Source organism: Hippocampus guttulatus, chromosome 19 (genome assembly GCF_054856545.1).
Source record: "Hippocampus guttulatus isolate MCC_2025c chromosome 19, RoL_Hgut_1.0, whole genome shotgun sequence".
Lineage (NCBI taxonomy): Eukaryota > Metazoa > Chordata > Actinopteri > Syngnathiformes > Syngnathidae > Hippocampus > Hippocampus guttulatus.
Genome location: NC_141279.1, coordinates 1,826,119 through 1,840,790, shown reverse-complemented (window position 1 = coordinate 1,840,790; position 14,672 = coordinate 1,826,119). Strand labels below are relative to the sequence as shown.

At 41.4% G+C, this 14,672-nt stretch overlaps 1 protein-coding gene across 1 annotated transcript; it reads right to left on the bottom strand.

The window, feature by feature from the left end:
• Positions 1–123: 123 nt before the first annotated feature.
• Positions 124–12,793, bottom strand: reep3b (receptor accessory protein 3b). Its single transcript, XM_086138229.1, has 8 exons — positions 12,432–12,793; positions 9,615–9,687; positions 7,511–7,587; positions 6,176–6,296; positions 5,943–6,056; positions 2,934–3,099; positions 2,192–2,325; positions 124–2,081 (listed from the first exon to the last, which is right to left on the bottom strand). Exons 1-8 carry the CDS (start codon positions 12,461–12,463, stop codon positions 2,010–2,012), a joined length of 789 nt encoding a protein of 262 aa, XP_085994355.1. The 5' UTR covers positions 12,464–12,793; the 3' UTR covers positions 124–2,009.
• Positions 12,794–14,672: the final 1,879 nt, after the last annotated feature.

Here is a 14,672-nt window from a genome sequence, read left to right as displayed (position 1 = left end):
CACACTTATCATTTACCTGCATTTTGCCGTCCAGACCTCTGACACGCCCATGAGCGAATGAATGAGTGCGCAAACAGCAAAGAGGTGTGATTCATTCAATTCTGAGACTGACTGTAACACAAATGGTGCTGCCCACAGAAAACTGGCATCATTTTATTACATTACGATCCAGTAATCCATAAAACAGTTCCCCAAAAAAACCTGAGCCACGTTACTCTTAAGTACACAAAGCTTTGGTATATAATTAGTCGGTTGTGTGCATTTGCGTGGACACGATGACATGACACGATTTGTTGGCCTGTTTGACGAGCCCATCACAGGCCACAAGCTGTAACAGACGATTAGTGTGCTGTAAATCACGGCCGCCCGTGCGGGTCAACCAACATCTCTGCATGGGCAGCTTTGCCAAAGTGCTGTCAACAGTCTCCCAACATGCGTACATCATAGGTAAGCAAGCCTCGTGATGGGCTTTTTTTTTTTTTTAACCAGGATGAATAACAGCTCTGCCACCTCGTCTCCAAGCGTGTATTCACAAATTTTTGCAAAAGTAGAATTTGTCTGATGATGCTCGAGACCAATTGTATTTCTAAATACACTAAAAGTAATGATGAACATGTTCTTTGTGCTCGACCTATCAAGAAAATTCCAATTGGAAACCAATCTATTGCATTGAGATAAGAATCATGATCAATCTAAGCACTGAGCGCAATAAGAAGCACTGTCATCAACCTTCGGCACGCCGCCTGCATTTTGGAAATGAAATGAAATTCTACGAGCTTAGCCATTTCCATTGAGTCAGCACAGAGACGAGCGTGGCTCACTTTCAATGTCAGCAGGCTGTTAGTTTAAATGGAGTGTGCGAATACATTGATTTTGTCAAGGCTAAAACATTTTTTTGTGCTGTGTTCTACTTGCAACTACGCTAAAAATTGAGATGACAAGCAACAAAACAGCAGTTTAAAAAAACAAAAAGCTTTGGGATGAGCTGCGTATCCAAAAACAACTATGAATAATATAAAAGCCCTTCTAATCCAAATGTTATAAAGACAAATATAAAGGACAAGAACAATTTCATACATACCCCATTAAAAGGTCAATTATTTAAAATATGAATGCTCCCATTTTTTCATGAGCTGTGAAAAGTCTTAAGATTATTGCACAGGTGTGCCTCAGTTGGACCACAATAAAAGGCCACTTTAAAAAAATGTGCGGTTAAGTTAGCGTTGGTGTCGTCTGCTGAACAACAAATTATTAAAAAGTGTGTACTTGGTCAATTTAAGATGAGGGGGAAAAGGGGATTTGTGGAACCTTGGCAGGAATAAAATGTTCCTGGTGAGCCTGTAAAGCGATCATTTGTGGGGAAAAAAACCACCAATTATGAAATAAACTCAAGTCAGACAGATGCAACTAAAATACACACACGTATAGAGTGGATGTCAAAAGTCTACGCACGACTGTTCAAATGCCAGGTTTTTGTGAGGTCAACAAAAATTATCTGTTTTGCCTGTACAACTCAATTGAAGAAAAAAAAACATTTTCCAGAGGGAAAGTAAAAATTAAAGACAATAGTGGCAGGACGCCAATTCAAACCTGAGATACAATGTGATTTGTTTATTCTGTACACAGCCACATCTCCGGTTTGTGCACATTTGTGCTCCCACATTACTTCAGAAGTTTATTTTTAGTCCCCCTCGATTTTTTCTTTTTTCAACAGGCCACATTTATGAAGGAAAAAGTTTATCATGGTCTAAATTTTTTTTTAACCCTTTCAGGGACAGCGGTCACTTCAGTGGACAGCTGATCATGTTATTATCAGGGTGCATGAAAGGGTTAATATCCAAAACCTGACATTTGAATAATGTTGTGACAACTTTTCATATCCACAAATATATATATATATATATATATATATATATATATATATACTGTATAGAAGAATATTCAACAGCCAGATGATCTTAAACTACGCAGCAGTGTATCCGTGTGTGTGTGTATCAGAAGAAGTCTCTTCACACTCCATAATTAATGGAGCTCAGCGTTGGTCTCTTCTTCGCTTTAATTTTCAGCGAGCCATATCGAGCCTAGTGAGAAGAGAAGTCAGACAATAATACGCATTGTGCGTGTGACACGTATAGGATCGTACGCTGGCCTCGTTTTTTTTTCCCCCCTTTTCTTTCTGTTTTCCACTTACATCTTTACGTACTCGGGACCGTGTCAGCTTGACGCTCTGTGATCGTCTCAGTCCTTTCTGAGACACGGCCTCGTCTTCGGAGAGAGTTGGCTCGGTATCGTCATCGCTCCTGTCGTCCTGGTCGTAAAAGTATTCTGAGAACGCACGAGACGTCAATGAATTTGGTCCTAGTTTTCGAAATACGCAAAATGCTCTTCTTGAATGCCACACATTGAACTCAGTTGTCTTCATGCCTGCCGGCGAGAGTGCTTGGAAGGGAGACTAACTAAACCACTGCGTCAAACTCAAGGCCCGGGGGCCAGATCTGGCCCGCCACATCATTTTATGTGGCCCGCCAAAGCAAATGATGTGTATCAAACGTCATGTTTCTTGCTAAATACCAACAATGCAAATGGTTTTCACTTTTAAAAATGTTGAGATATTGCAAGAATTCCTTTGCTTCCAATCACTCTTTTAACTCATTCAGTACCAGCCAAACGTTTTTGGAAGTGAATGAGTTAAAGCAAATTTAACATTTGAAAACATTTTAAAACTAATTTAACATGATTACCGGTCCCCCGATTTCAAAACTAGTCTGTCATCGATTTGGTGCGTGTGTGAAATCAGAGACAACCATACGTTTATTTGACTTCACACTGTGAACTATGATGTGGCCCGCAACAAAAATGAGTTTGGCACCCCTGATCTAAACCATCGTCTTATTTGTGTGTGTGTGTGTGTGTGTGTGTGTGCGCTTGTATACCTGCTCCATCAGGTACATCAACACTCTGAGTTCGTCTGACGGACGGATTGGCACCATGGGAACTGTAGCGATACAGCTGGTTTTCTCCTCGCGCGTCTTGCTGATTGATCTGTGTGAGGTCATGCATGCTCAAGCTTCGCAGCTTTTCTGTGATGGCGCCCTGACCCTGTGACATAAAAACAAAAAAAAACCACACACACAAACACAGACCGATAACCCTTTATTATTGTCAGCCTCTCAGGGTTCACAACAACCACAACAAAAATGGTCCAAAATGATAAAGTTAGTGCGTTTCTGTGGCCTTAACGCAACCGACGCTACGGCTGTCGCTTGACGTTTCATAATCGGCATGTATGAAAATTTGATTTGGTTCTGATGTTTTCTGCATCATCTTTATAAATTTTAAAACCAAGCTTTAGCCCGTGCCTTCTTCACGTGGTTCCCATGGTTTGAATTTTGACAGTTCCGCTTTCTGTTCATAAATTCCAAATTCACGTGGCATTGGTAAATTCGATTTTGATGATTAATTCAATATAATTTTGGCAAATACAACCAAGGTTGAAAGCTTTAAAACAGAAAAGCGGCTCAAAAGGTTGTTGGTTGAGTTGTACGCTGAAAAAAAAAGGACTTGATTTTTGGGTGCACATGATTAAAGTGTGTTCATCATTTCTGAGGAAAACATGGGAAAATGATATGGAATGACCACATTTTAATCGTGCGACCGGTGTAGGTGTTTGAATTAAGTCAATCCAAAGCATTATTTATTTCAGCGTATCTGAATTATAAACCAAAACAATTCTCAATCGCAACAATGTGGCAAAGTTGAGAGTAAGTCAATTAAAACATGAACCAGAAACTGAGTTGTGTTTTATACAATGACACCCGCGTTGAGAGCATTCATTCTCTATAATTCTCTTCCCCATACACATTGTGCAAATTACTCTGCTTTTACAATTTACTGCTTGTTTGACGTAAGGGTTCCAAGTGCACACGAAAATATTACCTATAACGCAATTTTTCAAAGTACTTTTTTTGTGGGCAGGTGTTCACGAAAAAAAAAAAAAGGATCGATGGACTCTGCATACAGATAATTGTGAGCAGTCAATAAGTAATCTTGACATAATGAGATGAGAAAAATGCTGGTGTGAAATACCGGTAAAGTTTGATCCATGCAGCTAAGATTTATTATTATTTTTTTACCTCCCAGAAGAGCCTGGTGAAGCACAAAAGCCCTAAGGAAAAAAGGAGGTTAGTATAGAGAAACGAGAAGAAATCAGTCACCAGCGGGTTAGCTACAGTCGCTCACCAAAATGAGTACACCGCATATTTTTGTAATTATCTTGGGACAAAACTGTAGAAATCACCTTTTGCAATGAAATAAATTATAAAAACGACTTGTTTAACTGCCCTCTCAAAATAACTCGGCCATTCATGTTTCATGCACTGACAACAAAAGTGACCACACTCCGAAGTGAAAAAGGTCCGGAAATCAGAGCCGATCAGGTGATTTTCAGCTATTGAGGATCGGCCAAAAAATATTGGATTTTTTGAAATTTTCTAAAGTCAATAAATTCTAAGTCAATTTTAGTTCTGTGCTTGTTTTATTCCCCTGCTGATTTACAGCCAGATTAAAAATATATATAATCTTGGCATACCTTTACTACAACAAGACAAAAATGAAGACAATTGGAGACAATTTGGATGTGGTCTTCTTTTTCTACTTCATTTGCATTTTGTCCAAATAAGTGACTTGGACTTGGGTGAAAAGAAAAATGATCGACGCATCGCTAGAAATAATAATAGATTTACAAAAAATGTGAGGGGTGTACTCGCTTTCGGGAGATACCGTACACAGCAGATTTGGGCAGACCCATGCAAGAACTTGCCATACTCGAACGCCATTGCAAAGCCCCAAACAGGATGTTCTCAGAGGGAAGTGGCCACTGATCTCAGAGTGTCATCAGCAGGTTGCGACAGAGATCCAGAGATTTTGAAAGAGTCATAGAAAGCAATGGGCAATCGGGCGTTCTCGTGAATTTATACTTGACACCAGTTGTGAATTTGGCTGGTCACAGCAAGTTGTGCAAAAACGGAGCAGTTGGACATTTGCATTAAACATATACACACACGCCCGTGTGTGTGTGTGTGTGTGTGTGTGTGTGTGTGTGTGAGACTGGGCCATTGATTCAGTCACGTGAATCAATGGCCCAGTCGAGCATGGGAAAGGCATTGTTTCAAATTGACCAAATGGAAAAATGGTGGAGTTTGCCGCCAGCCTGGAAACAATTCGGGGTCGACGGGGCTGACGTCACCTATTTTTAAATTGCAGATACCCACATACCCGAAAATTGCTGGAGGAGGAGGGTGGGGGGTTGTCCCAAAAAAAATCCACCTTTCGCAGAGTGAAATGCATTAAATCAATGAGGGATTTGTCAAATGACCGATGTCAAGTTTAGGAAAAAAAATAAAGATTTTTTTTTTTTGCCCATATGACCCAACCCGAGTCACCGATATTTTTGAAGCTGAGCATTCGGTAACTTGGCTAGTCGACCACAAATGTTGGTTGACAAAAACAAAACAAAAAAATTGCTTATGTCTTGGACCAGGGGCGGCATTCTTCATCATTTAATGACATTCATTTATCTGAAGACACTGGTTATTTTCCTAATTTTTAACAGATAAAGACCAACACTTTCTTTCAAGAACTATCTTCCATTCTTTACATTTTCAAATGATGACCTGGAACATTCCTAGAAAATCACAATGCTCCATCCCTAATGAGCCATATTTGCGGGCTACTCAGGTGACCAAAGGGGGCGGGGTTGTTCCTGGTACGTGCGTGCGCTACGCTGCTGACCCTTTTGCATTATATACCGTTCCCCATGACTCAGCATCAAAATGAACACATAATTACATCCTTCCGAGTACAGCCGAGCATTCTAAATATACAAGAAAGAATACGCTTCATGGAAAATCCGGTCCTTTCCGAAATAACATCGCACTACTTGCCTTGACAGCTGCAGTGACAGCAGCAGTGGCTGCAATGCTGAGGCCCTGCTTGCCGAAGTTCACCATGGTCTCGTAACTTCGTTCCTTGGCCTGCACAATGTACTCGTCTATTTCCTAGCCCAAGAAAAGTAACGGGACATTTATTCAGGACAGCTCAGTCACGTAAAAAAAAATAAAATAAAAAATAGGCATTGCAACTTTTTGGAAAATCTCAATTCAACCAGGGGTCTCACCCTCTCTCTGGAAGACAGCAGTGGGTGCAGACATTTCCTGTAAATGAGACTTGCTCCTCTGGTGTAAGGGGATAGGAGCCAGATTACAAATGCTACCTTCAGTTCATAGTACAAAGGAAACCTGCAAATGGACAAAATATATCAATGCACCAATCATATCATGCGACCATCCAAAAAGGTATGCATGGTCACTAAATTCGAAGTTCCATGGCATTTTTTGGGGGGTGGGTTAGGTAGGCGCTGAAATGCACTGATTCCTTGTATCTATTTGTTGATCATTTATCCGTTAATGGAGCTTGGTCACAATTAATGTGTTAGCCAGAAGGCATTTTGCAACATGTGCCAGCAGCATCAGTTTCTATCTGAATGCATTGTTCTCGCAATTTGACAAGGGGCTGCCATCTTGGTGGGATACTCAAAAATCGATTAAATAAATAAATAACATCACGGGATGAGCATTTCCAACGCCTCTAAAATCCTCCATAGCCGATAAATTCGCCAGAAAACAATTCGTGACTTAAGTAGGTGGTGTATTCTGCTGCCCATCTACGCTGCCCTTCTCATGAATAATGTTTCATTTGCGCGATTTGAGGTTTCTAGGGCAAGTGACGCTGTTTGAAATATCAACATTTTCAGGAGTATCCTTCGGAATTTCAGCCCGTATTGAGCTAATTTGTGGATATTTTCAGTTGAAATTTGTCAACAAAAGGAAGAATGGGTTCCCCCAGTAACAGACAAACGTTCACAGAAAATATTGAATTTCTGGGTCGGTCGTGACGTTCTGTTCACCATCCGTCCATTTTCCGATATGCTTATCCTCACGAGGGTCGCGGGGGGTCCTGTAGCCTATCCCAGCCGTCTTCGGGCAGTAGGGAGGGGTCACCCTGAACCGGTTGCCAGCCAATCGCAGGGCACACAAAGACGAACAACCATCCGCGCTCACACTCACAATTTGGAGGGTTCAATCAGCCTGCCATGCATGTTTTTGCAATGTGGGAGGAAACCGGAGTACCCGGAGAAAACCCACGCAGGTCATGGGAGAACATGCAAAGTCCAGGGAGGCCGGAGCCGGAATTGAAACCACGACCTCTGCACTGTGAGCACTGTGGGGTCGACGCGCTAACCACTGCACCACCGGTGTTCACGTTTCAGAATATTCCTTGAAACCTACAGCAACTGTTAATATCCAAATTGACTTATCGTTTGAGCTTTCCGTGCGTACAAACAAAAGTGATTTCACGAGCAGATGCAACTCGCTGCACATTCCCTACACCTGCACATTCAATTGTTAAACTTGTAAATATATACATTTTTTGGGGGGGGGGGTTAACTCACCATGCCAGTGTTAGGTCAGTGATGGTCTCCACCACAGTGTAGAGGGCAAAAACAATCCAGTACATCATCCATCGGACCTACAAGAACACAGAGCAAATTAAAACTGAACAATGTCTGTCTAGTTTCAAATACAAAATGTAATCAGAGATGGCTTTGTGTGTCCCTTGATGCTGATTTAAAAAGTCTTTACTTTTTTTCCAAGCACATCATCTTTTTTTTTTTCATGTTTTCAAGTTTGACCAAAAAAAGCTTCCACAATAAAAGGCTTGCCCTGCTTTTGTTGACATTGCCTTGGCCCAATGATCGGTGCCTACGATGCACTACGACAATTCACGGAGGTCCAGCTGGTCGCGCGCGATCCCGTCCACGGTGTTGAAAGTGCAGTGAAACGTCGCTGGAACTCATCACTTTGTACCATAAGCCAATTTCGATTAACTCCACACAATTATAATATCCAGCGACAAAGGTAAAAGTACAGTTGAAAAGAAAAGGGCATCGGTTGTCGTCATTCTCTGGCGGTCCTAGAAGCAGTCCGCCGCGAGGCAGTCCAACAGCCCCGCGAACGAAGCCTCAGCTACAGCGCATGTGAATTTTTCCAATATTTTCATAATATTGTTTTTGGAGTCGCGGAAACGGGCTTGTTGTCTGTTAGTGTATTTGAGACAGCTTTCAACATTGAGTATTAGACCAATCCAAGTGACGTCATTTTCCCCCACAATATCAGGCCGATAATTATCGTGCATCCCTATTTTTTATTTTTTTTTACGTCCAAGTTTTACTTTATCTCTGTATACAGCTGTGGTTGTTTTTGAAGGTGCTCTATAAATAAAAATGAGTTGAATTGAGCAGTATTAGTAGGATTCAGTGGGCTCACTACTTTTTGACGGCCCCTTGAATTTATCGCTTGGAGATGAAGTTCACAAATACTTTTGGAAGGGACTGATTGTATTCAGCCTCTGTTGAGGGCTATGTTGCTAAAATTTCAATATCAGATGCAGCAGTAAAAAGTCTCATGGCAGGTTAGAGAGAGAGAGGGAGAGAGAGAGAGATTGTCTCACAAGCACAACAGTTCAGAATTCATAATAAAAATACAGAGACAATGAAAACAGAGTGCACACGCAAAATTTCCCCTCCTTCCTGCACCATTGTTCGCCGGTTAATTTGTGACCTCGTGGTGAACTCTTTCAAAAACACTCGCACAGAGAGGCTCATGGGAATGAAAAAGGTAAGACTGTCTAATTGGTTTCAATGCATCGCTACCTCTCCGTTTCATCCCCCCCCCCTTGTATAATTTGCCAGGCTCTGTCTGACCACACATCTGAGTGTTTTTCATCTTTCATCTCAGTTAGATTGGAGAACATTACCTCGGTGAAATATACAGCAGCCATTTTGCATTCCTGATGCAAAATGTGACATTAACTGGCCCTGCGTGTGAATAACTGCTTTGCATTAAAAGGGCAATGAAAAGGAAATGCCTGACATCAGCTTTTCAGAGACTCAGGCAGTAACCCACCAAGAAGCTTTAGTGGTCGAATTAATACACATCATGATTTGATCTTCTCAGATCAAAGCATTTTCATATTAATTTAACATGAATCTGTGTAGGGATGAAGAACCAAAAAAAAAAAAAAAAAAAAAATACCACAATTTTGCACGGGCAGAAAAGGTTCTCGAAACAGATAAAAAGACAGTTGACATAGTTGACTATGTATTAACCTTAAAATTGTTTAAAAAAAAATTTGGATTTATTGTGCTCCAGTACTGGGGTCCAGTAATTTTTTTTTCTGTTTCCCTTTTCTTGGGAGCCATTCTGACTGTTTGGTACTTTGATTACTTGTTCTGAAAAAAAGTTTGTGTCGACATCTCTGCATTCTTTCATAAAAACGTGGCTGCTTCGGGCATCTGTGATTGGGTGATTTGATTTTGTACGCAAGTACAAGAGGCGCACACCCACAATGCTCCTAATTTAAGACTGCTCAAAGTCAGGTGCCACAACTTTAGTCAGAATTCCGATTAGCATCTTTGTAACTTCAATTTCTTTATGGTTATGACAGGAGTTTTAGCTGCGGCATTTTAATGTATATGTGTCTAGAAATGGTCTTACATATTCCTTGACATTTTTTGTCTTGACAGCTTTATAGGAGTAGTATGCAGGATACAGCGTCCCAAACACGAGCCTGTAAAGAGAAAAAAAACAACATGGCTTATTATTAATCATGTTACATTTCATTAGTTAAAGCACTAGACATTACTAGCGATACCTTAACTGTTAGTTCTTTGTTTATAGCACTCAAGCGCTAAGGTATCGCAATAAGTGCTACGCAATCATTTTTATTCTTTTGTCTTTGTTTTTTTTACATTATGCACAACTCTCATTTACTGTGCAATAATCTAATTGTAACATGTGTTTGTTACATATTTTGACTCTTTTTTTTTATGCTTTAGAAAATATTTATGTCTGAATTTTGGGGGGCTTGGAACGGATTAGGGCATTTACATGGAAAACGCGTCTCTACTTACAAAATTTTCTAGTGAAGAACTTTCGTCCAGAACCAATTAATTTTGTAAGTAGAGGTACCACTATATTTTATTTGACGCCACGATCAATGCCAGACTGAGATTTTTTTTTCCCAAGTTACTCCACACTTTCCACCACAGATGTAATTTGAGCTTCTAAGAAAGCTATAGAGAGAGCACTTAAAATGGATTCAGTCAGTCAGAAAGTTTCCAAAAACCACACCCCATCTCAAATCTACCATCATATCAAAACTACAATCTCTGCCGGTGCATATTCCATCCTATTCCTAACTTTCATCCCCGCACTCTTTGCGTGCAGCTGACAAAATAGACATGTTGCCTTTGGAAGGGCCTTGACTGTGGACTCGGGATCGATTTCACTGGCTTCCTGACATTGCACACCAATAACCAGATGGAAGCTGGGGGAGGATATACACAAAAGACCGAAGACAAAGAACTGAGAGACTAATAATTTTTTTTTAAAAAACACACACAAGACACCAGAACAGAGGGAGAAAATTAAACAGTTATCCCCAGCAAATAGAACAAGTCATACTGCAAAAAACAAACAACCCCCCCACCCCCAAATAATTGATTCCAACTCCTTAAAATAAAATCTCCTCGTCTTCTTTAGGCACTTCAGAACCCCGTAATGTTTACGTGGCTTTCTCAGCGGGCTTGAAAAAAATGTTGACAGGCAGTTGGTGCCGCTGCTTCTTACAACTACCTTTTACAGTCTTCCTTATCTCCAGTCTTCCTTATCTTTGTTTTGTTCTTCTCTCTATACCGTACGTACTCTTTGTTCACGCCTTAACGGCAGGATACTGCAGTACCATTTTTTTCCCTTCTTTGAGCATATCCAGGTTTACCACTTTTGATAAAGTCACAGATCATTAAGTACTATGACTTCCAGTTTTATTGCATATGTACTGAAAGGTGCAACTGGAAAGTAGTTTCACATTGTATTAACATATGAAATCTGTCTTTAAAACAAGACGTACAGAACGCAACAGTACATTTATGTAACAACAGGGGCAAAAAAAAAAGCAAAGAAAAAAAACAGTCAAACATTTTCCTGTCTTGAGGTTTTTAGCAGTTATGCGAGCCCCATTTTTTTTTTTTGTCTTGTTTTGTCACATGGTGTTGTTGTTACGTCATGTGGACCTGATGTGGACTGTTTTCAGCATTTTTGGCCATGGCATTCGTCAAAGAAGAAGAATCTGTGCTTGGTGGTTGCGCCTTCTCTGCAGCACACGTGTACCAGCACCGATTTTTTGATTGGGAGGAATGTCTGCGCCATTTGACTTTCGTTGCTGGACATCCCCGGGGCGCTTGTGTCTTGCGCCTGAAGTAGGCAGCATTTTCACAGCCCCGCTTTGTTCAGCGAAAAGGTCGGTGCTGATGGACAGTCTGCGGCTGGATGGATGCATGGATTGAGGAGCCGCCAATGAGAAGAAAGGAGCGTCAGCGCAGAGCGCCGATGCGTAAGTGGAACTGGGAGTCGCGGCTTGGAATTGAAGCGGACTTACATGGGACAGGAGAAGAGAGCCAATCTCTCTTTTTCGTTAATGGGTGCTACAGCTTCTTGTTGCTTTCAAGCTTAGCTTGAAGCAGACATGTGCACATTGCAGCATGACGTCTTTGATCCACTGGTGAAAAGGACACTTTGATTCGCTCCTCTTTCATCTATAACTGCTTCAGACAACAAAGTGTATGCATGAAAGTGGTGAAGAGTGCACGATTGTCTGTGTCTCATGTGTTGTTTTGTATTATTTTGTCATTTTTTTGTTAACTTTTCTTTTGATAGCGGCGCGGACACCCGCAGCGGCTCCTCTTGTTTTATGTTGAGAAGGAAGAAATTTCATCTGCGCTGTATGTTACACATACAGTACATTTGACAATAAAGTTTATCCAATCTAATATCCCCCCCACCCCCATCATCCTCCAGCCCTAGTATCGGATATCACAAAGTGGTATCGAGCCATTGTGTCGGGGTTGGCCTCTAACTTCAAATTTAGAGCTGGGGCTGGCACTCCTTAATAGCTCAACATGTCGCAACATAAGTCCCAACTCAACGCATGCACAATTAACTCGGATGACTCACTAACAATATGGACGGTTACATAGATAAACAAGACAACTTTCGACTGATTGGCAGATCGCCACATACAACCGTGTTGGAATCACGAAAGTATCCACGTCACTGCATAATAACATTGTTCAGACGCATAAAACGACGTCTACTGTAACCGACAAACGTCAAAAACAAAAATTCAGCAACAAAGTTACTAGTTAGCCCAGCATGCTAACAAAGCTAACACCCATCAACTGTCATTTTACATTCAACCTCGTAAAAAGTACGCCTTTAATTCATTTTGATCAACGGCTGTTATTTTGTACTTACACGACGCTTCTTGAAATGATCCAGGACACCATGTTCTTTGTCTCTCCAGGTGCTGGGCTGTGTTTCAGTTAGAGAACTGCCGAAGTGGTGATGTCGGTAGCCAAGCCACAGTTAACTAGCGTCTGCCCAAAACTTCGAAGGGACCTACGAGCTAGCTGCGTTTCAGCCGCTCGAATCGTCTGAAATGTTGCTCCTGTTTACCCTCTTCTGGTGGTCATGAGTCCAGGAAATCGATATGATGATTATGCTCTAGACGTTTTCTGTAGTTAGTTGCCCGATCTGATTCCGCGATTCCCTCGCTCACTGCTTCTCGGTTTCGGGCAACAGAACAACACTCACTTAGCTACCGACGTCACGACTAAAGAACTAACCTTCTCCCACTGGCCACTGGATACTCTTTACAGCAGATCCATTTTCATTGGCTGGTGAGGCTCAGTCAAGATCACGTGATCTTTTGTAACTCGGAAGCAACATTTTCAGTTTAGGAACCGCTGTGCTGCATGATGCATAGAAAATACAATAATTTCAACAATAATCACACAATCGTTCATAATTAAATTAAATATTCATTTAGAATTACGTTCATATTTAGCATACAGGAGGTGCAGTTTTATTGCATCTTGATGCAAGTATTGAGTGAAAATGGCAATAGATTAAGTCTCCAACGACCAATATGGGATCATAGGTGTGTAGATTACACATGACACGTGATAATTTGGCAATACATAATTTATTCTCTGGCATGGGAATTAAAATGTTTCCTGATACTTGAAGTACAGTATGTGACCCTGATCTAACGTATACATTAAGAAGCCTTTTATTAACACACCTGGGGGATATACTGTATTTTGAAAATGTGCATACCATCTCCTTCACATTCCAGAATCCAACCATCATTTTTTTTTTTTTGCTGTTTATCCTTGGAGTGACAGGTGAGCTGGCACCTTTGAGTGACAGTTGCCAGTCAAACATAAGGAACATAGACACAGGGGCAAATAAGCGGTGCACCGGTGCACAAGCGCATTGAAAATATTAAATGGTAACCAAATTCAAGAGCCTTGTGCTAAACCACCTAAAGAACATCACCGGACCCCTGTTGGACCCCCTGCAGTTTGCCTCCCAGGCAAACAGGTCTGTGGACTTTGCACTCAACACAGGGGTGCACTACATCCTGGGGCACCTTGACGGCACAGGCACCTATGGTAGGACCCTGTTTGTGGACTTTAGTTCTGAATTAAACACCATCATCCCAGAACTTCTCACCTCCATGTTTCTCAAGCTCAGTGTGTTCCCTACGATCTACCAGTGGCCCCTCAGCTTCCTGATGGTAAGGAAACAACAAGTCAGGCTGGGAAGGACAGCATCATCAACACGCACCACCAGCACTGGGGGCCCCCAGGGATCCGTCCTCTCTCCGCTGCTCTTCTCCCTCTACACGAACGACTGCGCCACAACGCACCCAGCCGTCAAACTCAGAAAGTTCGCGGACGACACCACAGTCATCGGGCTCATTAAAGATGGCGACGAGTCTGCATACAGACAAGAAGTGGAGCAGCTGGCGCTCTGGTATTACCGCAATGATCATTGTAGCTCCACCTTTGGACATACTTGAACAATTGTCATTGATCAATATTCCACAGCACCAGGCATTTTAAAGCGCTTAACAATTTACTGTATAATTGCACACCTAAAGTTGTACAACAATTGCTGCTATTGGTCACTTAAAATGGCGCAACAATTATCTGCACCAACTGCACAACCGTCATAATATTGTATTGCACCACTGATCACTTTATCGCTACTTGATGACTCTACACATTGTCGCATATCTGTCATTGGAGGGGGGGGGGGTGGTACTACTGCAAAATGGTCCCCTCACATTACGGAGAGTCTTTCGATATGTATATATTATGTCTTTTTTTAATCGTAGTTACTTGTTATTGCAATACTAGTGTAGCCTATACTGTACTACAAGGAGAAAAAATCCTTGTATGCTCTACATACTTGGCCAATAAAGATGATTCTTATTCTGCTTTACAGTTATTAAGTAAAATTGTATGTTTTCCTCTGGCAAACACATGGCTTTGTCTTGATGATTAGATTAGAGATGACAGGTGTGCTACATGAGCCTTTACATACAATGTTCATGTTTGTGACATCATGCACCTCTGTGCATGCTTTTGTGCGCAATGAGAGCGTGTAGGGTTGTGGGTGATAGATTCATAGCTACTTGTTATTCAT

Bases quoted from the DNA above. Each gene is read 5' to 3' on its own strand.
- reep3b (XM_086138229.1), bottom strand. From the start codon at position 12,463: ATGGTGTCCTGGATCATTTCAAGAAGCGTCGT. The intron at 6,297-7,510 runs GTGAGTTAACCC...GTCCATTTGCAG, and splicing joins ACTGACCTAACACTGGCATG to GTTTCCTTTGTACTATGAAC. The intron at 2,326-2,933 runs GTATACAAGCGC...GTGCGTTCTCAG, and splicing joins TGATGTACCTGATGGAGCAG to AATACTTTTACGACCAGGAC.